This window comes from Diceros bicornis, chromosome 41 (assembly GCF_020826845.1).
Source record: "Diceros bicornis minor isolate mBicDic1 chromosome 41, mDicBic1.mat.cur, whole genome shotgun sequence".
NCBI lineage: Eukaryota > Metazoa > Chordata > Mammalia > Perissodactyla > Rhinocerotidae > Diceros > Diceros bicornis.
In genome coordinates, this window is record NC_080780.1 from 1750863 (window position 1) to 1777301 (window position 26439).

The window sequence follows — 26439 nt, forward strand, 5'->3', positions numbered from 1 at the left end:
ACACATTGTTACCTGGTGAGTCATTTCCTTCCCTCTGTCCCTCTGCTGGGGGTGGAGAGGCATTACTGTCATGGTCACTAGAGACAGACCAGTGTTCAGAGCCCAGACCACTGCCTGGCTGGCAGCAGGTCCACTGTATTTGTTCAATGAACTAATGGTTCTCAAAAGAAGCAGAGCACAGGATTCAGACAGTCTTGAGGGAAGAAATTTCAGCAATATTAAAAATTAATTGTGGTGTGTCCATCAATGGAGGAATGGATAAACAAATGTGGTCTACACATAAAATGGAATATTATTCAGCCCTAAAAAGGAAGAAATTCTGACATACGCTGCAATGTGGATGAACCTTGAGGACATGATGCTCAGTGTAACAAGCTCATCACAAAAGGACAAATACTGCATGATTCCACTTATGTGAGGTCCCTGGAGTAGTCAGATTCACAGAGACAGAAAGTAGAACGGTGGGTGCCAGGGGCTGGGGGAGGGGCTGGGAGTTAGTGTGTAATGGGGACAGAGTTTCAATTTGGGATGATGAAGAGTTTTGGGAATGGATGGTGGTGATGTTCGCACAACAATGTGAATGTGCTTAATTCCACTGAACTGGACATTTAATAATGGTTAATATGGTAAATTTTATGTGTATTTTAGGACACACACACACACACACAAATTAATTGCGGGTAATCGGGAGAATGTGGTCTTCCAAAAGGGAGGGTAGGAAAAAGCCGAGAATAACTCAAACGGTGATAAAAACATTGAAAGGTACCAGTGATCAAAAAGAGGCTGCTTCATCTGGCTAGAACTCAAGAGCGACTTTAAGGACGTTTCCACGGGGCGGCTGTGGAAAGAAGGAACAGCAGCCAGGGAAGTGACTTGTTTGGTTCAGCGAAGTTTTCCTTACAAGACCCCTCGCAAAAGCAATCCGCTGACAGCTGATCACCTCCGCCTACCCCGCCCGCCCCGCCCAGCTCCGAGGCCCCGCCCCTCCGCCCCGGCCCCTCCTCCTATGCTCTGGCCCCGCCTCCTTAGCCCTGGCCTCACCCTCTCCCCGGCTCCGCCTCCTCCGCCCCGACAGGCCCCGCCCTCCCGCCGTGGCCACGCCCCAGTCGTGGCCCCGCCCCCTACGCCCCGCCCCGGTGGAGAGCGAGCAGGAAGAGCGGGTGGCTCCGCGGATGCAGCGTTCGGAAAGGTGTGGAGAGGGCGGGGGACGCAGGCCACCCCCGGCCTGCTCGCCCGCTCTCCCTCTCTCCCTCCCTATCCTCCGGCTTCGGCCCGGCCCGGCCCGACGCCCTGGCCCGCGCAGGCCTGCGGCCGCCCCCGCCCGAACGCTGGCTCGGGGCTCCACTGCTCTGGCCTGGGGGCGGGGCCGACGCGCGGCGTCATGCATATGCATGAGCGGCGCGCGGCTCCATTGTGCCCTCGGAGCGGGCGGCAGCGCGATGGCGCGGGTGGCGGCGGCCCTGGGGCGGCGCGCGGCGCGGAGGGCGGGCTGAGCGCATGGAGCGGCGCGGGCCGGGGGCCGCGGCGGCGAGGGCCGGACCGGGCCGGGCGGAGGTGAGCGGGCCGGGGGGCGCGGGCCGCGGGGGCGGCAGGTGCGGCAGGTGCGGGCGGCGGGCAGGTGCGCGCCCCCGGCCCGGCGCTGCGGCTCTCCGGCGGGGCCCCGGGGGGCTGGAGTCGGCCCTGCCGCCCACCTGCCGCACCTGCCCAGCGTGCGTCGTGGTGCTGGGCGGACCGACCCCGTGTGCGCCGGCCGAGCCCTCACCTGCGCCTTTGTTGGGCCGGCCGGAAGCCGGCCAGGGGCCCGAGGGGTGTGCGCGGCCCCGGCGTCCTCCTGGGCGAGGGGCTGACCCGGGCCCTCACCGGACCTGGTCACGCTGCCTCCACTCCGCGCTGTGGCCAGTGGGCTCACTTTCCGGGCCGTGCGCGCCCGCCGGTACGGTGATGAGTGTACCGCAGAGATCCGCTCCGCGGCCGGCGACGCTGACCCTTCAGCCCCGCCGTGGTTTCGGTGGCGATACCCGTTTCCAAACGGGATATACTGAAGCCCAGGCGGGAAGGTGTCTGCCCTAGTCCCCGCGTCCTGCCCCCCTACCTACGCCCCCCTGATCTGCCCCACCTCTGACCTCCCCCATCCAGCTCCCCCATCCTGCTCTTGCATCTTGCTCCCCCTCTGACCTGCGCCCCCATCTCGCTCTCTCCCCCCTCTCCTCCTCCCCCGCTCCCCCGCCCTGCCCCGCTTCCCCGTGCTCTCTTGCCCATAGTTGCAGAACACCCATGGTTATGTGTTTAAGTCATTTGTATTATCCCAGAAGATTTCATGGGCACATACACAAAACATGTGACTCGAGCTATAAGACAGTGATGGATACGGATAGGGTGAACACAGACTTACCCACCAAATCCTGGCATGCTAGAACCAGAGGGCCTCCCTTGAAGAAGCTTGAGAGAGAGCAGTATAAATGAGGGACTCGTAACCTCACCCAGGGGGTACTGGCCTTGGGGACTTGTCATGCCCAAGGAGTAGTTACAAACTGGAAATAGAAATCAGGAAAGAGGAAGGTGAGATAATGAATGACAGGTTCAGAGCGACTCCTGAAGGAGAGCAGGATATGCCTGGGGAGGACTCCTGATCAGTGGATTGCTCTCCAAGGACAGCCAGGCCTCCCCGTGGAGTGTCCACTAGCACCTGTGTCCAGGATGGAAGCCAAGGCTGATGACATAAGGTAGTCATGTGTCCTCCCCTCTCCTCGGTCCTGGGATGGCCACCATGTACCCATTTTACACATTGTAAAGTGAGGCCTCAAGTAGTGAAAGCCTTTCCTGGTTCTTTGAAATGTCCCGCACCTGGGCCATTCGTAAATGCTCATTCCTGGGTATTTTGGATGAACTCGAGCACTTAAGCCCGTCAGTGTTGTGGCCTTGTAGGTAGAAGGGTAGGACTTCCAGCCACCTGAGCATGCGAACCCCCACAGTTGTGTCCTCCTGCTTCGAGCTGTCATTTCTCTCTTCTCTGAGCCCATTTGACTCCAGTGTTCCTCTGGTTTGGGCCTGTCCCTGGAACCGTGGGCTCCTTGCTGCTCTGTGATTGTGGAGGGGGGCTGTCTTCCTGGGGTCGGGTGGCTTGTTGTGGGATGTGCTGCTCCTGCATGACCAGGCAGGGGGGACAGAGTGGCGGTGGAAGAAGGTTGACCCACATTAACATCTGCCTTTGGGTTGGCAGACAGGAGACAGGTGCAGCTGCTCCAAGGTCCCAGGGAAGAGGGGTCTGGGTAGTGAGGTGTCTGTAGCTCTTTTTCTGGAGGAGGATGTGACCTGATTCCCAGAAAGCCATGTGGCTTCTAGACTAACCTCGTGCCAGGGCAGTTAATGCTGAGGGGTCCTGGCTTCCAGCTGGAGTTGGTGTACAGGGAGAGCCTCCGGCCAGCAGGAAGCCACCAGAGGCCGCACTGGCCCTGCACATTCTTGGGCTCCTTCCCAGCTCTGCCTCTGAGGCCAGGAGGTGGGTGGAGGGTCCACATTCACAGCATGCCCCTCCCTTCATCAGGAGCAGAGGGTCATACCCGGTCTGGAGAGTGCAGGGTGTTCTCAGGGAGGAGATCAGACTTAGTTCAGGAGCTCAGCAGGAAGCCAGGAAGTCACCGCCCTCGCAGTAAGCTCACCGGGAACTGGAAATGTCTGTGGTCTCGTCCACAGCAGAGAAGTTGCAGGGGTGGAATTCCCCAGACCCATGTGATGTAGGAGCCTGCCTCGGGCTCCAGACCAGCAGCCTCCAGAGAGGCCCTTACCTTGTCCCCCCTCCTCCCCGGCTCCCCAAGGCTCTCAAACTGTGGACCAGGCAGCAGCATCACCTGCAAACTTGTTAGAATTGCAAGTCTTAGGCCCCACCCCATCCTCCTGATTTAGGGGTGGGGCTGAGCAGTCTTGTCTCCAGCACTCCAGGTGATTCTGGTGTGCTGGCGCTGGCAGTGTGCTGGCGCTGGCAGTTCTGAATGGAACACCACCTGCCTTGGGACTTGTCTTCTTCCTGATCTTCCCTGCCCCTTGCTTCTGGGACAGCAAAGTGGGCTGGGCCAACCCAACCAGCTTTGGGGTGGGAAAGGATTGCCATGGCATCTCTGTGGAGAGAGAGGGCTGCTGGTGGTGGTTTTCTAACTAAGTTTTTTTTGGAGAGAGAATTATAGATTCATATGCAGTTGTAAGAAATAACACGGAGAGCCCTTGTATCCTTTACCTGGTTTCCCCCATGGTAACATCGTGCAAAACTGTGGTAGAGGATCCCACCAAGGTACTACATCCATACAGTTGAGATACAGATATTTCCATCCTCGCTTTTTTATGTTCACACCCGCTTCCCTCCTCCCCCCGTTTAACCCCTGACAACCACTGGTCTGCTCTCCATTTCTTTTTTTTTTTTTTTTTTCCATTTTTCTCCCCAAAGCCCCAGTAGATAGTTGTATGTCATAGTTGCACATCCTTCTAGTTGCTGTATGTGGGACGCAGCCTCAGTATGGCCGGAGAAGTGGTGCGTCGGTGTGCGCCCGGGATCTGAACCTGGGCCACCAGTAGCCGAGCGTGCGCGCACCTAACCACTAAGCCACGGGGCTGGCCCCTGCTCTCCATTTCTACAATTTCATCATTTCAAGAATGTTATATAAAGGAGTCATACGGTGTGTAACCTTTAGGGACTGGCGTTTGCCACGCAGCATGATTTCTCTGGAGGTTCCTACAGGTTGGTGCCTGTATCAGGAGCTCACCCTTTTTATGCCTGCAGGCTGTGGACATACCACAGTTGGTTAACTCTTCACCACTGAAGGACATCTGGGTTTCCATTCTTTGGCTATTAGGAGCAAAGCTGCTATAAACGTTCACATACAGATTTTTATGTCAACGTAAGCTTATGTTCCTCTGAGAGAAATGTTCAGGAGTGCAGTTGCTGGGTCGTATGGTAGTTGCATACTGAGTTTTACGAGACTGCTAAACCGTTTTCCAGAGTGGCCGCACCATTTTACGTTCCTACCAGCAGTGTGTGAGAGATTGTTTGTCCTCGCCAGCGTTTGGTAGTGTCACTATTTTTTATTTTAGCCATTCTGGTAGGTGTGTAGTGATGTCTCAGTGTGGTTTTAATTTGCATTTTCCTGATGGCCAATGATGTTGAACATCTTTTTGTGGGCTTATAGCCATCTGTATGTCCTCTTCAGTGAGATGTCTCTTCATGTCTTTTGCTCATGTTCTAATTGGGTCTTTTGCTCATGTTCTAATTGGGTTTTTTTTTTACTTTTGAGTTTGATAATTCTTTATGTATTCCAGATATTAGTCCTTTCTCAGATATGTGGCTCACAAATATCTCTTGCTGCCTGTAGCTTGTCTTTTCATCCTCTTAGCAGAGTCTTCCTCAGAGCAAAAGTTTTCAGTTTTTCCTTTTATAGATTGTGCTTTTGGAGTCATATCTAAGAACTCTTTGCATAGCCCCAGATCCTGAAGATTTTCTCCTGTGTATTTTCCTAAAGGTTTATGGTTTTGTGTTTGAATCTGTGACCCATTTCCGGTTGGTTTCCGTATGAGATGTGAGGTTTGGATCCTTATTTTCCCTTGCTTGTGGATGTCTAGCTGCTCCAGCACCGTTTGTTGAAAAGGTTGTCCTTCCTCCAATGCATAGTTTTTGCACCTTTGTCGAAAATCAGTTGGGCGTATTTGTGTGGGTCTGTTTCAGGTTCTCTAGTCTGTTCCATTGACCTATGAGTCTGTCCCTCTGCCAACACCGCAGTCTGGATTAGCCCACCTATATTCTGAGTCCTGAAACCCTGCATGTTGCTCCAGGCCCTACCAGGCAGGACTGGGGAGGAGTTTCTGGCTGTTGGCAGGTCCTGCCCCAGTGTCACCATCCCAGAGTCGGGCAGTGGGGACTGGGGACGCTAGCTTTCCCTTGCCTCCCAGGCCTACCTCTGCCTAGAGTCCAAGTGCCCCTGAGCCTGCTGGAGCCACCAGCCCCTTGCTTTTTCTTGCCTCTGCCTCCTGGGTGGGGCCTGATCCCTCTGGGAGGGGCCTCACCAGATGGGAGGTGGACAGGCGTGCCGACTGCCTCCCTCTCACCTGATGGGCCACCTTCCCTCCCAGCCCTGGCTCTGCTGTGACTCCTGAGCCCCTTACCTCAGTGCTCTGTGAGGGGAAGTCCAGGTGAGGTCCCCAAGCTCCCAAGGCAGAGGCGCCTGTGGCGGGCCAGTGGGCCCGAGTTGCAGCCCCCACTGTAACCCTCACCTGCGGAGGGGCTCACCCCTCTGCGTCTCCAGGGCTGTATTTGCAGTGGATGCAGTGGTAATCCTGCTTCCCTCGGGCTGCACTGGCCGTGAGGTCCCTGGTCAGCACTGAGGAATGTGAGCCTTGCTGGAGTGGCGGGATTGGACCACAAGAGGTTAGCCTGCCCCAGGGGCGTGTCTGTGTGTGTGAGGCCTTGCAGTCCGAGCAGAACGCAACACCTAGAGGGCGGAGCCTCCCTGGGTACCCCCTGAGAACCGTAGTGGGCATGCCTCTGATTAGACCAGGCAAAGGGGGATGTGGAAGGTGGCCCTGGGGTGCCAGCAAGAGCCCTAGGCCCTGTCGGTGTAGGGCTTGCTCGTGGGGGTGTCAGGGTGTTGGCATCAGCCGGCCCTGTCTCACTTGTTTTCCAAGATACATAGTAGGAGGAAGCCCCCCGCATTGGCACTTGGGTGCCACGAGCATTCACCAGCCACCACTGCATGTCCCTGTTGGCCCCTTGCCTTGTCTGTGGGCGCCCGCCAACCCTCCACCCGCTGGAGGGTGGGTTCCCTGCCCTGTTGGGAACTCCCTGTGGGTGTCATTGCAGCCTGTGGGGTCAAGTCTCCCTGCCTGGCCCCTGTACCCACATCAGCCCCAGGCAGCCCCTTTGGCTTTGGAGCATAGGAGTGAGCGCACGCCGCCCTTTTGGTGCCTGGAGGAGGTGCTCTCTGGGGAGCTGCCAGCTAGGGGTGGGCTGCTGGCCCCACACGATGCTCCAGCAGGCGTCCTGCACACCCCTCCCCCAGGCCAGGCTGGGGGATGGCTTACCTTGTTGGCCCCTGGCCTCCAGAGCCCCCATCCACAGGGTGAGCAAGCCCCAGACCCTGAGCAGACGGCGCCCCTGGGCTGGTCCTCCGTCCTCCACTGGCTCTGGCCTCAGCCTCCACCCAGGACCTTGTGGGGAGTTCTGGCAGTTGGGTCTTGGATGTTCCCTGGCTTTTATGGATGTTCCCTTTGTGTAGGAGGGAGAGTGTAGAAAGTATTTGGAATCAGAAAGTCTGCTTCCAGAGCCATTCTAGGGGCAGGGCCTGGCCAGAAAGGGTTAATGCTGGCTTCCAGGCTAGGTTTGAGGGTTGGGGAGGGCAGAGGTTTGCCAGGGTGGGCAGCGCAAGGTGAGGCTGATGCCAGGCTGCCCTGACCCGCCCGAGTGGGCCCTGGGATCCCAGTCTCACCCTGCCTTGCCCTGCGCTCCATCAGTCGGAGCAGAAGAAGGATGGGGCCTGGTGTTCAGGGCTCCCTCCGCCTTGCGCGTTGCTGACAGGGTCTGCCAGCTGCATCTTCACTGACATCCTTCCCTCGTGTCCCAGCAGCCAGAGCAGCTGAGTCCCACGTAAGCACCAGTGAGAGCTGCTTCCTGCCACCTGCATACCTGGCCTTTAGGCTGCTCGGAAGCCAATGAACCCCACGAACCCCATGAAACCTGCCCTGCCCCCCGCACCACATGGGTGAGTGGGGGCTCCTGCTGCCCTCCCCTCTCAGGCCCAAGGGTCTTAGATGGGGTGGTGGAGTGGGTTCCCTCTGCTCCCAGCCTTCAGTTCTTCCCAGGTGGGAAAGTGTTGGCACCTGTGGCCCCTGACCCCTAGCCTCCCCACCCGCCTTGCTCCTTGCAGTGATGGTCCATTTGTTTATGAGGCGGTGCCTTGGCAACAAAGTGCCACTCAGCCAGCAGGATCGCTGTCTGTGGTCACGACCGTGTGGGGAGTTGGCAACGCGGCCCAGAGCCAGGTGAGCCCTCACCTGGGCCCCACCCAAGAGCTGCCAGAGCCCACCTCAGATCAGGGAGAAATGGAGCCAGGGCTTCCTGGCCCTCCCGTGTCCTTGGAGACTAGTTCTCCTTCCACACGTGGCGTGGGGTTTTCTTCTCCTATCTTCGCCTGGCCTCCACACACCTACCTCTGAGCAGCCGCTCCTGCCGCCGTACCCCTGCTTGCTTTCCTCTCCTCTCCTCCCCCCACCCCCTCGCCTCTGTCCCCCCCCCCACCTGCCAGGCCTGTCCTTTCCAGCATTTTAGAGCCACTACATGAGGCAAGTTGTTTGGATGATTCCCTTTGGTGATTCTTGCATCCTCCTAGGTTTTGGGGAACCCCATGGGCCCTGCAGGGAGCCCCCCTGGCAGCTCCATGATGCCTGGCATGGCAGGCGGCAGCTCTGCCCTGAACACCCCGCAGTGCCTCGGACAGCAGGCATTTGGTGAGGCTGGCGCCAACAAGGGCTACGTGCAGCCAGGGATGTATGGCCGCGGGGGTTACCCTGGGGGCCCGAGCTTCACCACTGGGTAAGCAAGACCCCCCCTCACCTGGTAGATGTGCTAGGACCCTTCTGGGGGTGATGCTTCCAACTTGGTGGGCACCTAGGAACCACGTGATACCGATTTGTTGAATGTTGCATCTCTGTACTTCTCCCGCTGGTTCCCATGGCTAAAGAGGGAGTGTCTGGAAAAGAATGGGGCTCCCTGTAGGTGCTGTGTGCCCCCCAGGTGACAGGCAAAGAAGCGCTTCTAAGCTGAGCAATCTGTGTCTCTTGCAGGTATGCAGGTGGCCCGGGGGGACCAGGGGGCCTGGGCCTCCCCTCACATCCCACACGACCCTCCACTGATTTCACTCAAGCAGCAGCTGCTGCTGCCGTGGCTGCTGCTGCCGCCACCGCCACCGCCACGGCCACGGCCACCGTGGCCGCCCTGCAGGAGAAGCAGAGCCAGGAGCTGAGCCAGTACGGAGCGGTGAGGCCCAGCGTCTCCTCCCACGTGGGCCCGCATGTGCTGGTCTGAAAGGCGGGGACCAGTCAGGCAGCCGGGGTTGGGGACCTGCATGTAATGTGCTGGGCTGGTGAAGATGAAGCCAGTGACAGGGAGATGGGTGGGAAAAGAGTGAGTTGCTGAGAGGAGAGGACCTGGGGGGTGGCCTGCAAAGGGTGGGCACAGGGCCAGCACCCACAGTGGTGGGTGGGGCCTGGATGGGTCCTTTCTTCTCTTCCCAGATGGGGGCCGGACAGTCTTTTAACAGCCAGTTCCTACAGCACGGAGGTCCCCGGGGTCCCAGCGTCCCCAGCAGCATGAACCCTGCCAGCGTGGGAGGGCTGATGGGCCCCTCCAGCATGAGCCCCATGGGCGTGAACCCACCCCGGGCAGCAGGCATGGCGCCCCTGTATGCAGGGCAGCGCCTGCCCCACGGGTACCCTGGGCCTCCCCAGGCCCAGCCACTGCCCCGGCAGGGGGTCAAGAGAGCCTACTCCAGTGAGGTGAGTGTCTGGGCCTCCCTAACCCTGAGCGCCATCCGAGCCATGGTGAGGTCGGGCATCCGTACGTGAGAGAGAACTGGCCCTGCCTGATGGGGGGCACTGCTGTCCCTCCTGGGGAACTGGCTTCCCTGACACCTGTTCTTCCCCTGGGCATTTTGCATCCTTCCTCTTTCAGGTATATCCAGGGCAGCAGTACCTGCCAGGAGGCCAGTATACACCTGGGCCCGGGCAGCCCCCTGCCCCTTCCTCCTTCCCCGGGCACCGGCTGCCCCTGCAGCAGGGAGTAAGCCAGTCCCTGTCCACCTCGGGTCCCTCAGGACTGCACTACAAGGTAGGGCTGGCTCCTCCCAGGCCTGCTGCCGCTCTTGCTGGGCCCTGTGCCGGGCGCTGCAGGACACAGACGGACCTCGAGCATTCTGGGCTGGCTGGGGAGTGGGCCTGCGTGTGCCCACCAAGCAGCCAAGAGCTTCACAGGGGTCCTGACCAGTGCAGGGCAACTCGCGGGAGGGGTCTAACTCTGAAAGGACCCTCTATGAGATTCATATATCTCAGTAGAAATTTGGTGTAGGGAGCAGCAGGCAGGTACCTAAGCCACTGGAATGTCCTTTATGGAAAAGTATCCCCATTCCCTCTGCTTGCTGCAAAGAAGCCCAGCGAGGGGACAGGCCCCTCGGGAGTGCATGGGGGGAGGAGCCTGGGTGGTGGCAGTGCCGCTGGAGTGGGGAGAGGAGGAAATGTGTGCTTTTGTGTCCTTTCAGCGTCTGTGGCTTCCCTGTAAACCCCTCCGATGTGTGTGGTCACCTCTTTTTGTGTAGTGGTAATTTTTTAAAATTATGAAATCAGTAAGTGCTCCCTGTAGATTATTTGGAAAACATAAAAAGTATATAAAGAAGAAAATAAAGGCCAGGACCTGTGTGTGTGGTGGGCTCCCTGCCCCCAGCCCTCTCCTAGGGTACAGTCCAGGGGCCTGGCTGGGGGGCCGGCTGGAGCCCCAGGTACACGTGGTTTTCTCTCCTGCAGCCCACAGAGCAGTTCAACGGGCAGGGCGCCAGCTTCAACGGGGGGAGCGTCAGCTACAGCCAGCCCGGCCTGAGTGGGGTATGGGCGGCAGGGCAGATGGGCGGGAGGCTCACTAGGTAGGCGTGTAGAGAGAGGGTGCCCAGACAGGAAGAAGTGTGGGCACCCAGCCAGGCACCCCTGGGGCTCCCCCTGCCCCTTTCTGTGACCGTTCCCAGCCAGGGCTCCAGGAACAAACTCCACCTGTCCACTGTTCTGCCCTGATTGTTTGCTCGATCCACAGCCGACCCGTTCCATCCCTGGCTACCCCAGCTCCCCACTGCCGGGGAGCCCCACGCCACCCATGACTCCCAGCAGCGGCGTCCCCTACATGTCCACCAGCCAGGAGGTCAAGTCTCCCTTCCTGCCTGACCTCAAGCCCAGCGTGAGCTCCTTGCACTCGTCACCCCTGGGTGAGTGTCATTTGTTCTCAGGACGGGTGGGCGGCAGTCCCAGGACTCCAGAGTCCTGTGGGGAACATGGGGAGCAAGGAGCCTTCAGCTTTATCTTCTATTCATGTACTTCTTTGCAAATCTGTTCGAGGTGTAGATCTCTCTAGAAAAATACCCATGCACACAAAATTTTGTGTATAATTTCAGGGGATTTATGAGCCCCCTGAAGCCTACTCCTGGTTCAAATCCCCTCTTTTGGGGAGACGATTGCAGTAGAAGTTGGAGTCCTAAAACCCTAGTTCCAGGGCTAGGGTGAGGCAGGTGGCCATTCACACCTCCTTGGCCTTCCACCCCCTCTGAAAGCACCAGAAGCATCTTCTTTCTGGGTTGGGGGTCATGTTGTCTGGTCATAACTTAGAAGACACTGGGCCAGGAAATAGAGGCAGAACTGAAGGGCAGACACCAAGATCCTATTACTGTTGGAGGGGACAACCGAGCCCAGGGTCCCAGGAGAGATGCTGCCCAAATCCCAGCCTTGTGGAAGGGGAGGATGGGCCGCACTCCCCTCACTGCCATCCCTGTGATGGCGATGAGGGCAGGCCTCAGCCTGGTGGCCCTCTGTGAGCTGCTGGGGTGCAGGTGGCCTGCTTACACTGGCGTGGCCTGCTCCCAGGCAGTGGCCCCTGTGATGAGCTGCGGCTGACCTTCCCTGTGCGGGACGGGGTGGTCTTGGAGCCCTTCCGCCTGCAGCACAACCTGGCTGTGAGCAACCACGCCTTCCAGCTCCGAGACTCCGTCTACAAGACCCTGATGCTGAGGTAAGCAGGCGCCTGCCCTGTTGTGTGGCCCCTTGCACCACCGCCTCACTCTCAGCGTCCATCCTCCCTGCACAGGCCTGACCTGGAGCTGCAGTTCAAGTGCTACCACCATGAGGACCGGCAGATGAACACCAACTGGCCGGCCTCGGTGCAGGTCAGCGTCAACGCCACCCCGCTCACCATCGAGCGCGGCGACAACAAGACCTCTCACAAACCCCTGTACCTGAAGCACGTGTGCCAGCCGGGCCGCAACACCATCCAGATCACCGTCACGGCCTGCTGCTGCGTGAGTGCCCTGGGCGTCATTGCTGGAGAAAAAGGCATTGGTTCTGCTCATTCCCACCAGTGGTTTCCTGTTCAGTCTGTTCTCCTGGCCCTTTAAGAGAAGGGACCCAGTTAAATACACCCTCACTGCTTCCCAGTTAGGTTCCGGGAACTAGATTTGACGCTCTCGTTAATCATGTAAGAGAAACCGAGCCGAGCCCGCATCTTTCTGGGAGGAAGCTCATGGAGTCCTGAGTCCCCGGCTGGCCCTGAATCCTTGTTAAGGAGTCACTGGATCTCAGCAGGCCGCAGGGCCCAGGCAGAGCTGGGACTAGAAGAGACAGAGCGCTTAGCCGGGCAGCGCTGATCAGCTTGGGTGTGAGGGAGCCGAGACAGGGCCGCCCTGACACAGTTCTGCGGGCTTGGGGGGTCTTAGCTCACACCCAGCATGGGTGACGGTGGAGGCTGCAGGCAGGGGCTCTTGAATGATTGTATTAACAGAGAGGCTATGGTTGAACAACTGGTGCAGGAGGCACAGTGAGCTCTACAGATAGGGCTAGGCTTGGGCCAGGGCTGGCCTGCCAGGGTCACCTGGGCTCCCTGGGGGAGAAGGGGACAGGCTGCCTGAGGAGCGCAGCCAGCCTGACCTGCATTTCCCTGGCATGCTGACTTGTGTCTTCCTGTTGCAGTCCCACCTCTTCGTGCTGCAGCTGGTACACCGGCCCTCTGTCCGCTCAGTGCTGCAGGGTCTCCTCAAGAAGCGCCTCCTGCCTGCCGAGCACTGCATCACCAAGAGTGAGCGGCCCTTACATTCTCTGGCTACTGGGCAGCCAGCCTGTGCCTCTGCTGGGGCCCTGCTCCATGTGGCACGTCCCGTGTCAGACAAGTCTGTCTCCTCTGGGGCGGGAACTCTGCACGAGGGGGCAGCAATCAGCTCTAGATGGCGCCTTGGAGCTGTTAAGCTAGAAGTGATGGGTCCCGCTTGGTGGGCTCTTACTCAAGTCTTTTCCTCTGTTGATGTCAGTAAAGCGGAACTTCAGCAGTGGCACCATCCCCGGCACCCCTGGGCCCAATGGAGAGGATGGGGTGGAGCAGACGGCCATCAAGGTGTCTCTCAAGTGCCCCATCACCTTCCGCAGGATCCAGCTCCCCGCCAGAGGTCATGACTGTCGCCACATACAGGTGGGTGGTCACCTTGCCTTGCCTGAACTTCCACTGTTTAACGATCTTTAGCAGGTGTGGACTCTGACCACCTTGGCCGGCAGGTGACAGGACAGGCTGGCCAATGGGCAGGTGGCCTGGCTCCCCTGCTGTCCTCAGACTGGCTTTTGTTTCTTCTAAGTATGGTAACCATTTTACTGCATTCATGGGCTTCCGATCTTAAATGCAGTCTTCTTCCTGCCCGCCCCCAGGAGCATCACCTCAGTTTCTGTCTCTGCAGAAACAATATGCATGTGGACAAGTACATGCACACCTCTCCACCTTTGTGGTTTCCTAAGTGGCACGCACTGCTCTGCACTGTATTTTTTCTTTCAACACCATGTCCCAGAGGTAGCTCCTCATCAGCGCAGCTGCCCGATTCTTGCTTTGCCCATGTGGCATTCCAGTCCCAGTGAGGGCTGCATGAGCTGTCTCTAGTCTCGCTCTATTAGAACGATGCCACAGTGAAACCCTGGTACATGTGGCTTCTCAAACACGCAAGTCAATAAGTCCTGCGTTCCTGAAGCCGCGTGGCTGGATCACAGGGTGTGGCCAGATTGCCCCAGGCCCAGTGTGAGAAACTCTCTCTCTCCCCATCTCCGCAGTGCTTCGACCTGGAGTCATACCTACAGCTCAACTGTGAGCGGGGGACCTGGAGGTGCCCTGTGTGCAAGTGAGTGTCCTAGAGACGGTCCTCACCGCATGTGCTGGGGGCATGGCGGCACTCCCTCAGAGGCTGCCATGGGCATTTCTTTCCAACAGTGTCAAGAAATACCCAAGCCAGGTGCTGGGGTCACAGCACAGACTAGGATGGTGCTCAGGGCAGAGACCTCACGCAGAGTTGCCTCGTATAGTCACTTCACACAAGGCCACCTCACACAGGATCACCTCACATAGTTACTTCACACAGGGCCACCTCATGCAGAGTCATATCATATAGTCACTTCACACAGGGCCACCTCACGCAGGGTCACCTCGTATAGTCACTTCACATGGGGCCACCTCACACAGGGTCACCTCGTGTAGTCACTTCAGACAAGGCCACCTCACAGGGTCACCTCACACAGTCACTTTGTATAGTCACTTCACACAGGGCCACCTCACACAGGGTCACTTCATATAGTCACTTCATACAGGGCCACCTCACAGGGTCACCTCACACAGTCACCTCATATAGTCACTTCACACAGGGCCACCTCACGCAGGATCACATCACATAGTTACTTCACACAGGGCCACCTCGCACAGGGCCACCTCACACAGGGTCACCTTGTATAGTCACTTCACACAAGGCCACCTCACAGGATCACCTCACACAGAGTCACCTTGTGTAGTCACTTCACACAGGACCACCTCACGCAGGGTCACCTCATATAGTCACTTTACACAGGGCCACCTCACACAGAGTCACCTCATATGGTCACTTCACACAGGGCTACCTCACGCAGGGTCACCTCATACCATCACCTCACACAGAGGTAATTCCCCCGGGGTCATCTTACACTGGGCAGCCTTGTGCAGGATGACAGCTGAGAAGTGACAGAGTCTGTGCCCAGGATGAGATGGGCCAGGCCTCTGAGCCATGTCCCCTTTGTTTTCTACAGCAAGACAGCATTGCTGGAGGGCCTGGAGGTGGACCAGTACATGTTGGGCATCCTCATTTACATTCAGAAGTAAGTCTCCTCTTCCTGCCACCCCAGTGTCTGTGGTCAACAGAGAGCAGCCCCAGGACAGGTGGGGAGATGCCCCCTGCTGATCCACCATGGAGTGGACTCAGTTCCAGGCCATGGGTGGAATCCATGTCTGACCTGGGCCCGGCATCTGACCATGGGGCACATGGAACATGCTAGGTGGCCACATGCATTTGAGTGGAAGGTCTGCCTAGAAACTGCCCCAGGGCCAGGAGAGGCAGCAGGACGAGTGGTGACCAGCCTCTGTGTGTCCCCGCCCAGCTCCGACTATGAGGAGATCACCATCGACCCCACGTGCAGCTGGAAGCCGGTGCCAGTGAAGCCCGATGTTCATGTCAAAGAGGAGCCGGACGGGCCTGTGCTGAAACGCTGTCGCACCGTGAGCCCCGCCCATGTGCTCATGCCCAGCGTGATGGAGATGATAGCTGCCCTGGGCCCTGGCGCCGTCCCCTTCGCCCCCCTGCAGCCCCCCTCGGCCCCGGCCCCCGGCGACTACCCCAGCCAGGGTGAGTACAGCGGACCTGGCCTGAAAACTCGGATGGCCCTGGGCAGATGATCCGCCCTCTCCAGATCAGTCTGGTACCTGTGAAGGTGTCACTGCATGGGCCACACACCTGGGGGGCTGGTTGGGGACATGGCTGTGTAGGCACAGCCTCAGCCATGCCAGTGGGGTTGGGCAGCAGGGCCTCCAGCTGTAGCTGCACCCATCTTCCCCAGTGGTTTGGAACAAGGGGCTGTCTGTTGGCACACTTCTGTGGACTGGCCCCATCTGACCCCACATGTAGTGTGTCTGGGTGTGGTGGGTCCCATTCCTGTTCCCTCATGGCCTCCCAGCAATGTCATGAGGCCACTTTCCCCGGCAGCGATGAGAAGAAATGCTTTTTTCAGAATAGCGACTTCCATAAATTCCGATGTTATCTGTGGGTGAGCGCTGCACGTCCTTCCCGTGCCACAGAAGCCTGCCCTCCTGGCTGCTCTGCCAGCATGAGCACCCCCGGCCCTCACCCAGGACCTGGCTCTCCTCTCTCAGGTTCCAGCTTCCTGGGACCCGGGACCTTCCCTGACTCCTTCCCACCCACCACACCTAGCACCCCGAGCCTTCCTGAGTTCACCCCAGGGCCACCTCCCATCTCCTACCAGTCCGACATTCCCAGCAGCCTCCTGACGCCAGAGAAGTCTGCCCCCTGCCTCCCGGGCCAGGTCAGTGCCAAGCTGAGGGGTTGAGGGGCTGTCCCTCAGGGAGCCCCTGAGCTGTTTTACCAGGTTCTTCTCTCCTTCCTCAGATGGCACCAGCGCGTCACTTGGACCCGGCCCACAATTCCGGGCCTCCGGGGCTGCATGCCCCCAACCTTGGAGGTCCCCCAGGGCCCCAGCTGCACCATCCAAACCCTCCTCCAGCGTCCCGGCAGCCCCTGGGCCCGGTGAGCTCGGGTCCTGTAGGCGACCTGGCCTTCAACACTGCCACAGGCGTGATGGGGCCCCCCATGTCTGGCGCGGGCGAGGCCCCGGAACCAGCCCTAGACGTGAGTACCAGGCCCCACGCTAAGAAGTGCATGGGAGCCGGGGCTGGGGGCAGCTTGTCCATCATCCCCAGAGTCCGCAGGTTTCATAGAAGAGAGGGCACTGACACTTCAGTGACTTCCAGACGAAGGGAGGGCCGGTCAGATGTGAGCTCTTCTGTTGACGAGTGTCAGGTACCTGGAGTAGCCGTGGGGTAATTGTATCCGGGCGCCTGACTCTGGGGACCTGGGCGCCATGGCGTGTGCAGAGTCCCCAAGAAGATTGAGCTTGCAGCTGACAACACTGGCCTTAGGGTCTGATTTGACCTGTCTGACTAACAGGTGGTGTGTGAGCCAAAATCAGTGTGTAAAAGACAGGTGACGGTCCCTCAACTGTAATAAACGACATACAAAGTTCAACATGAAAAAAATTAGAGCATCTCAAAGCAGAAAATCCTAGGGAGAGGAATTCCAGCTCCTGCGTTCACCCTGTTCACATGGGGGGTCCTCTCATGGTCCTGTGTGTGCCGTGAGCAACTCAGCCACTTGGGGCAGGCGCTGCGTGTCCTGTGTTATGCTTGGACACCTTGTCATGAGTGATTCCTGGTCACAGAGCAGACTTCTGCGATGAGAGCCCCTGTGCAGACTGAGGGGCTCTGGTGCTGGGCCTGTGTCGGGGAGGGGACACTCTACATCCCTGCTGGGCTTGGGGACCTGGCTGGGATGCAGTGGCTGAGCAGCCATGCAAGGGTGTGGCAGGTCCCAGGTGAGAGCTGCCGACGTGTTTGCTTTGTCCTCAGCTGCTGCCAGAACTGACCAACCCCGATGAGCTGCTGTCCTACCTGGGCCCGCCTGACCTACCCACAAACAGCAATGACGACCTGCTCTCTCTGTTTGAGAACAACTGATCCTGTTGTCTCAGCCTGCTGGCGGGGACATGCCCACAGATGTCACCACGCCCTGCTCCTCCAGCCCAGCTCCACCTGGCACCAGTGGCCCTCCTCTGCCCATCCCCACCCACATACCTGGAGCCAGAACCTGCCCAGCCCCCTGGCTCCTGAAGCTAGAGGCAGCCCTGCACTCGGCAGGAGTGGGAGGAGGGGCCCTAGGCAGCGGCCCCACCTGCTGGCTGCTGCAGAACGGTTTTTGATGAGATGCCTAGCCCCACCCCAATCCGAGCCCAGCTTCGCTCTGCCCTGGCCAGTCCACGCACACCTGGTGGCCTTGCCGCTGGGCCTCCCACCCCTGCCTGTTCCCACCCGCCTGCATCTTGTGTCCCGTGGACCCTCCTGTTTCCACAACCTCTTGGCCTGTGGGCCGGTGAGGAGTGGGGCTGCTCTGTCCTGGGCCTGAGTCCCCCAGCCTACCAAGTGGGGTCTCCTTCCACCTGGGGCACAGGCCACCGCTGCGGGGTGGGGGCTCCAAAGCACAATGATGTACATAGTGTAGAAACACTAAGGCTGTGGGCAGCAGTCCCCCGTGCAGCGAGGCCCCCGCCCTGCGCAGGCAGCTCCGGGGAAGGCCGTGGGGGCAGCAGACTCCACCCACCAGAGGCTCAGAGCCAGCTCCATGTGCAAGTCCTCCAGCAGGCCGTTCCCTCGAGGCCCTTGTCGGTGAAAGTGAAGAATTACTCCTGCTGTGTTTTTTAAACCACCTCTCCCGTGTCCACCCTGGGCGACCGCACTCATCGACCCCGGCGAGTCGTGTCCCCTCTCTGCCCATCTATTAAAGGACTTCCCTGAGACGGGCCTAGCGAGTCCCTCCTTCCTGCTCCCCTGAGTCCCCGTCCCCTCCCTCCCTTGGGCGGGGCTCCCTGGTCCTAGCCAAAGGCCAGCTACTCCCGCCCTGCTGTGAATTTCCTTGTCCCTGGAATTTTCCAAGTTGGCTTAGGCTGGAGTGCTGTTTGGTGTCACCAGGGCCGGGAGGCACATCTGCCACCGTGTCACCTTGTGTGGGCATGCGTGGGGTGGGGAGCCAGCTGTCAGGCCAGGGGCCTCCCGAGGGGCTGGTATGAAGGCCTGGCATGCTTTGGACCCTCCTGGGAAGCCCGTGGGGCGTAGCCCTAGGCTGTGGCTCCTCCTGCCACCAACAGTTTGTGTGCTGGGTGGGGGAGGCCCCTCTTCCTTACCGTGAGGGCCTGCTTATCCCGCGGGAGAGGCTTATGAGCCTCGTGGTGTGGGCGGTTGCCCCCGAGGCCTGAGGCCTGTCCCCTGCCCCACGCGATGCCAGAAGCAGGGATGGTGGTCAGGCTCTGGGCAGCTCTGAGTTGCCCGTTGACATTTCGGGACCCTCTGCAGCCTGTTCCCAGCTTTTCTGGCCAACAGAGCAGAAGCAGAGAAAAACAAGGAGCAGCCTCGTGCCTTGCGCTGCAGGGGGCAAGGAGGCCCGGGGTGCAGGCCCCCAGGGTTTGCCCAGAAGCCCAGCCCAGGGATGAGTGGCTGGCTGAGCCTTCGCGCAAGCCCAGCAGAGTGCTCTCCCCGATCCACAGCCCACCCAGGGTGGGCCCTCCTTTTTGGGGGGGGGGTGGGAATCATGACTGAGGGTGCCATCCAATAGTGTGATCTTCCTGGGCCTCAGTGCACCTCAGCTTCTTACAAGTCTGGGGGCACCTGGGTGGAATGGAGAAATCGAGATGGAGATAAGCAAAAGGCTACAAGTCCACGGGCAGAAGGATGGATAAAGGACTGAGGGGTGGCTGTGCCACGGGGTCAGGGCAGTGGAGCAGGGACTACAGCCCTGACCTCACCATGGACTCCCCTCAAACACTGTGGGATAAAAGAGGAAGGTATGGAGATTCAGGCAGTATGATGCCGTTTTTATGAAACAACACCAAATATATGTTTTATGGGATTTGTGTATGTGCTAAAATAAGGAAAAAAGAGAGTAAAAGTAGCCACAATGCTTCCCTGTGGGGCTGGCACAGGGCGTGCCTGGGGAAGAGGGAAGGTGTTGGTGATGTTCCCATCCTCAAGGAAAGTGGTGGCTTCATGGGTTTTCACTTTATGATGCTTTGTATGTTGTATATTCTTATGTCTGTGCCAAATATTACACAATTTAAAAACCAAAAAGCCAACTAAACACACAACACTACACCTGACAGCAGCAAAATACACATTCTTCTGAAGTGTACATGGGACATTCTCCAGGAGAAATCACATGTTAGGCCACAAAACAAGTCTCAATAAATTAAAAAGATTGATGGGGCTGGCCTGGTGGCATAGTGGTTAAGTTTGCACACTCTACTTTGGCGGCGCTGGGTTTGTGGGTTCAGATCTTGGGCATGGACCTAAATACTGCTCATCAAGCCGTGCTGTGGTGGCGTTCCACGTATAAAATAGAGGAAGATCGACACAGATGGTAGCTCAGGGCCAATCTTCCTCACCAAAAAAAAAAAAAAATTTAAATATTGTAATCATACAAAGTATCTTCTGACCACAGTGGAATGAAGCTAGATGTCAATAACAGAAGAAAAACTGAAACATTCACAAATATGTGGAAATTAAACAACACTCTTTAACAGCCACAGGGTCAAAGAAGAAATTACAAGATACTTTGAGACCGATGAAAACAAAAACATAGCATACCAAAACCTACGAGATGCAGTGAAAGCGGTGGTAAGAGGGAAATTTATAGCTGTAAACGTCTACATTTAAAAAGAGGCGAGATCTCAAATTAACCTAAGCCTACACCTGAAGGAACTAGAAAAAGAACAAATGAAACCCAAAGCCAGCAGAAGGAAGGAAATAAGATTAGAGCAACAGAGTGAACAAAGCTTTAGTTAAATTGACTAAGGAAAGAAAGAGAAAACACAAATGACCAAAATCAGAAATGAACCTGGGGAAATTACTACTGATCTTATAGAACTAAAACGGTTGGTAAGAGAAGACTATGAACAAGTGTGTGCCAAGGAGTTAGATAACCTAAATGAAATGAACAAATTCCTAGAAACACGAATTACAAAAACTGACCCAAGAAGAAAGAGAAAATCTGAACAGACCTGAGACACGTAAGGAGATTGAATCTGTAATCAAAAACCCCCCAACACGGAAAAGCCCAGGACCAGATGGCTTCACGGGTGAATTCTACCAAACATTTAAGGAATTACACCAATCCTCACTCTTCCAAACCCTCAAGAGGAGTGAACGCTTCCTGACTCATTTTCAAGGCAGCTCCCCGCCCTTGGTGAGGGGAGCTCCCTCTGCCACATTCCCAGCCTGCTCCTCCCTCTGGGCTCTGCCTGTGGCCCTCTGCCTGCAGGGAGGGGCTCCCACCTCTGCCCCCTAACTCTACCAACTGCAGCCCTCTCCTCCTCACCACCCCTCCAAGCTTGGGTGGCCACTGAGACAGCCCATCCTGCCTGCCACGGGGACTGGTCAGAATGGGCCTGTGCCCCTGGTAGGTTCAATGAGAGAAGCCAGGGATGTCAGGGTGACCACTGGAGGGAAAAGTCTCTAGACAGGATCAAGGAAGCGTGTAATTAGCCCAGGGACTGTTGATGCCTTTTTTCTTTCTTTGTTTTTTCTTTGTTTCCAGCTTACCTCTTGCATCTAGAGTCTTGGCCACTTGCCTGACCCACATTTTAGAGTTGAGGTACAGTGAAATGCACAGACGTTAAGTGCGATGAGTTCTGCAAGGTCATGCGCCTGTGGAACCACCATCCCAGTGAAGACAGACATTTCCATTGCTCTCACCTGCCCCTGCAGCCGTCACTGTTCTGGCCCCTACCTGCACAGATTAGTTTAGTGTGATCTTGAACCTTAGATAAGTGGAATCATAGACCTGCACCACTTTGTTAACTGACCCTTATTTAAAGCTCGTTTTTATTTTCATTTAACTGTAAGTTTTTCATGTTCATTCATTCTTTTTTTTAATTTTATTTAATAATTTTTTCCCCAAAGCCCCAGTAGATAGTTGTATGTCATAGTTGCACATCCTTCTAGTTGCTGTATGTGGGACGCGGCCTCAGCATGGCCAGAGAAGCGGTGGGTCGGTGCGCACCCAGGATCCGAACCCGGGCTGCCAGCAGTGGAGCACGCGCACTTAACCGCTAAGCCATGGGCTGGCCCTGTTTGTTCATTCTTTATGGGGGAGGGGTGTGTGTACCTGACAGCCTCTTCTCCCCCAACTCTTCTGATCCTGGAGCTTCTCTGCTCAAACCCTTTTCATGGTGCGTTACCCACAACTCAGGTTATAAATGACAACGACCCGCTGAGAACCAGCTTGGGTAGGAAGGGCTCAAAACAACCATCCTGAAAGAGCCACCAAGGGCCTTGGGGATAGCTGGAAGCGGGCAGGCACACCCCCAGAATGAACTTGCCCCTCTTTCTGAGAGCTTCATTGTGCAGACCAGCTTCTTTGAGAGAACGGAGGCCTGAGCTTCAAGCCTGGCTCTTGTTGACTCACCCAGAAAGGCACCGACTATCTGCATGCTTTCCATCCCGAGTTAAAATCCCCGGGACGGGCTCTGGTTGGCTCAGCTGGGGGCTCCCCACTACTAGAGTGGGTTCAGGCGCACTTCCCAAGAGAAGGAACAGTTATCAGAAGGAGGATTCAGGGGGACCCTAGGGGGCCTAGAATAAAAGTCCACATTCCTTACCCAGCAGAAGGCCAACCTGGCCCAGCCTGCCCTGTTCCTGCCACACGGGCTGGCCTCATGTGGAGATTTCCAGGTTTCTCAACATTTACCCTAATTCAGCCAAAACCTGCCCCTTCCCTGGGGAGCCCTCTGCTTCCAGAGTAATTTGGGACCTCCTGCTATGGTCTCCATTCTCCCTGTGAGCTGCCTTGGTGGTCCGCACCATAGCTGAACAATTACAGACAATTACATAGTGGTGTGATTTTTTTCCCCAATTTTTTATTTAAAAAATGTTCAAGCTGGGGCCGGCCCGGTGGCGCAAGTGGTTAAGTGTGTGGGCTCTGCTGCAGCTGCCCGGGGTTTGCTGATTTGGATCCCAGGAGCGCACCGACGCACCACTTGGCAAGCCATGCTGTGGCAGCGTCTCATATAAAGTGGAGGAAGATGGGCACGGATGTTAGCCCAGGGCCAGTCTTCCTCAGCAAAAAGAGGAGGATTAGCATGGATGTTAGCTCCGGGCTGATCTTCCTCACAAAAAAAAAAAAAAAAAAGTTCCACCTTTGTAAAGTTAAAAAAATAGCACAGTGAACGTCCCCACAGCCTTTGGGTCCCAGTTATCAACACTGCCACATTGCTTCACTGCTCTCTCTCTCTTCCGATGTATCCATATTTTTGTATGCACACGCTCACTTTTTTGTTGTTGCCAACTTTGGCAAGTAAGTTGCAGACAAACACTTCATCTGTAAATACTTGAGCATGCATCCTGGAAAGACAAGAAAGTTTTCTTATATAAGCACAATACCATTATCACACCTAAGGAAATGAACACGAATTCCATAGCATCATCTATTGTATTCAAATGTCCCAATTGTCCTAAAATGCCTTTTATCACCTTTTTTTTCAATCTGGGATTCAATCAATTTACCTTTTGCATCTGGTTGTTGTGTCTCTTTAGTCTCTTTAATCTAGAACAGTTCTTTGCCTTTTTTTTTCCCTGATGTTACTTTTGAACAGTTCAGGCGAGTGGCCTTATAGAATGTCCCACATTCACTTAGACCGTCCCTCCTGGCATCGTTGCCTTTCCCCTTTATTCTCTATGTGTCCTGTCACCTCCGAGCATGCTCTGGAGCTGGATTAGACATTCTTGGTCAGAGGAGAGCGTTATTTTTTTATCTGTTTTCCCTACAAGACTGGGAGCTCAAGGGGGCAGGGACTAGATCTCTTGTGTGCTAATTTCCACCCTTGTGTCTCACACCTTCTGAGCATTGTAGGGTGCTGGGCTCCCTCTGTCTCAGCCCGCTTGCCTGACGCTTTGGAGGAAGGAGGAAGGTGTGCGGCTCGTGGATCTCTTTGCATAGATGCTTGGAAATGTGGGGACAAATCTACCAAGAGGACGACCCTTCCCTCTGCCTGACGCCCTTCTTCCCAGCTTGGCTAGGCCACCCATGCTCTCTGCCCAGAGCGAAGCTTCATGGTTAGTGGGGGGGGGGTCCCCAACAACTGTTTTGATTTTCAAACAGACATGAGTGGGGGGTTTTGGATTCACCTCAGCGAGACCCCTTGTGTGGGTCCCCAGTGGGAGTTGGATAGGACTGAGGAGGGAAGGGACCCATGGAAATTCCAGCTGAAACCAGGAAAACACCCCCTAGGGATGGCACCCCTTGGCTTCGAGCTAGCCCAAGACAGTGAAGAGCGCTCCCTTGACTCGGTGATGGTCCCAAAGAGGTCTGGCTGGACAGGGCAGGCAGGCAGTGTGCAGGAGGCCCTGGCCCAAGGGGAGGGAAGGACAGGAGCACTTCGGTTAAGTTTGTGAGTCCAGTCTCAGGTAAGACGGACAGAAGTCATGGGTCAAACCGCAAGGAATGCATCAAATGAATTGGCAGGTCGGGGACCTGGGCAGGGAGGGAATGAACGCTAGGCCAGGCAATTGTATCTGCATCCCGGCTCCAGCCTTCCGGAGTAGCTGGGCACGAAGGATAGCTCTTGAGGTCTGGTCTATGCTGGGCACATGGCCCCTCTGGAGTTCTAAGTGCAGCTCAGACACAGTCAGATTGTTCTTAGTTCTGGGTCGGGTTTCACGAGGTGGCGCCCAACCACTCAGATATGGGTGCCTACCAGTGGTGAACAGTCCTGCCGCCCCAGGGAACAGCAGCTCTGTATTCTAAGGATCACACCACTTTCAGATCAATGAGCCCCGCTTGCCTTTCTGAATACCTTGAAGACCACTCCCACAGGGCGGGCCTGCCTACAGCAGCATCCCATGGGTGTTGACAGAGGGTTCCCTTCGTGGAGGGCGGCCTTCAGCCTCCAAGACCCTTTCCAGGCTTGTCTTTTTTTTTTTTATTATTATTGTGATAAAATAGACATAGTATAGTATTAATCGTTTTAACCATTTTTAAGTATACAGTGCAGTGGCATTAATTACATTCACAATGTATATTACCATCACCACTATCTATACCCCAAAATTGTCATCATCCCCAACAGAAAATGCACCCATTAATCACTAACTCCCCCTTGCCCCCTTCTCTCCCCAGCCCCTGGTAATCTCTAATCTACTTTCCGTCTTGGAATTTGCCTATTCTGGATTTTTCGTATAAGTGAAATCATACAGTATTTGTCCTTTTGTGTCTGGCTTATTTCACTTAGCATAATGTCTTCAAGGTTTATCCATGTTGTAGCATATATCAAAATTTTATCTGTTTTTAAAGCTAAATAGTATTCCATTGTGTGTATAGACCACATTTTGTTTATCCATTTGTCTGTTGATGGACATTTGAGTTACTTTCATGTTTTGGCTATTGTGAATAATGCTACTATGAGCATGGGTGTACAAATATCTCTTTGAGTCCCTGCTTTCAATTCTTTTGGATATACACCCCGAAGTAGAATTGCTGGACTAAATGGTAATTCTATGTTTTTCTAACTTTTTGAGGTACTGCAATACTGTTTTCCACAGCAGCTGCACCATTTTACATCCCCACCAACAGTGCACAAAGGTTCCAATTTCTCCACGTCCACGCCAACGCTTGTTCTTTTCTGCTTTGTTTTGCTTAATTGTACTCATCCTAATGGGTGTGAGGTGGTATCTCATTGTGGTTTTGATTTTCATTTCCCTAACGACTAATGGTGTTGAGCTTCTTTTCATGTGTTTTTGGCCATTTGTATGTCTTCTTGGGAGAAACGTCTATTTACCAGACTTGTCTTTTGAAGTTGCCAACTGTGGTCAGGCAACAGCTCCTTTGCTCACTCTGGGCTGCACAGTGGCCATGGGCTGCACATGTTCGACCTCACTAATAGCCAAAGAAATACAAGATAGTATGACACTCAAGTACCATGTCTCACTTAATAAATTAGCAAAAGGGGTAAAGAAATCATCATCCATAATGCAAGTAGAACTGTGCCTTCAGCTATTTCTAGTAGCAATGCTTAAGTCTCCTTGGGTGCACCAGTTAGGGAAAACGCTTTGGGGGCTGGCCCTGTGGCGTAGTGGTTAAATGTGTGCGTGCTCCGCTGCTGGTGGCCTGGGTTTGGATCCCGGGCATGCACTGACGCACGGCTTGTCAGGCCATGCTGTGGCAGCATCCACATAAATTGGAGGAAGATGGGCATGAATGTTAGCTCAGGGCCCGTCTTCCTTGGCAAAAAGAGGAGGATTGGCATGGATGTTAGCTCAGGGCTGATCTTTCTTACAAAAAAAAAAAAAAGACAGAAAATGCTTTGGTATTCTACTCACGAATCTAAATTCTGTAAATTTATCCAAAATAGGATAAAAATTATATGCACAGAAATCTCATCACATACTTATAATTTTAATTGGGACAAAATCTACCCCCTCTTTTTATTTTAGTTTCACACCTACAAAAAAGTGGGAGAGTGGTTCAGTGATCACCCAGACCCTTCACCTAGATTCACCGGTTACGAACGTTTTGCATCATTTGCTTTATCTTTCTCCCTATGTATTTTTTTCTGAGCCATTTGAAAAGTAATATTATGTTGTGTTACTACTAAACACTGTGGCATGTATCTCTCAAGAACACAGATCTACTCCTACAACCACAATAGGTTTACTTACCCACAAACACTAATGTCTATGCAGTTACATTATCTGATATGTAGTCTATATTCAAATGTCTTTAATGTCCTTTTCAACTGGTTTTTAACATCTAAAACCAGAGCAAGCATCACTAGTTGCATTTGACTGACGTCTCCTTAAATCTAGAATATTCCCTGACTTTTTTTTCTTTTGCTTCCCTTTAACATTTTTGAAGAGGTCAGACCAGGCGTCTGGTAGAATGTCCCAGACTCTGGATTTGTCTGACTGTGTCCTCCTGGTGACAGATCAAACATTTTTGTCAAGACTCTGCCCACAAGATGTGTGTACTTCTCATTGCATTGTAACATCAGCTGGTC

General features: G+C 55.4%; 1 protein-coding gene across 6 annotated transcripts; it reads left to right on the plus strand.

The window, feature by feature from the left end:
- Positions 1-1122: 1122 nt before the first annotated feature.
- On the plus strand, positions 1123-17510 carry ZMIZ2 (zinc finger MIZ-type containing 2). 6 transcript variants are annotated; one of them, XM_058534747.1, is made up of 19 exons: positions 1123-1189; positions 7605-7739; positions 7905-8019; positions 8367-8569; positions 8821-9013; positions 9271-9531; positions 9707-9862; positions 10552-10629; positions 10832-11000; positions 11653-11797; positions 11873-12083; positions 12751-12856; positions 13086-13243; positions 13867-13934; positions 14866-14934; positions 15214-15458; positions 15983-16152; positions 16236-16475; positions 17252-17510. In XM_058534747.1, exons 2-19 carry the CDS (start codon positions 7690-7692, stop codon positions 17357-17359), a joined length of 2745 nt encoding a protein of 914 aa, XP_058390730.1. In that variant the 5' UTR covers positions 1123-1189; positions 7605-7689; the 3' UTR covers positions 17360-17510. The 6 variants fall into 6 exon arrangements, with proteins under 6 accessions (XP_058390730.1, XP_058390728.1, XP_058390727.1 ...); XM_058534745.1 differs by lacking the exon at positions 1123-1189 and adding an exon at positions 1462-1554 and having other exon boundaries at positions 7602-7739; XM_058534744.1 differs by lacking the exon at positions 1123-1189 and adding an exon at positions 1462-1554.
- Positions 17511-26439: the final 8929 nt, after the last annotated feature.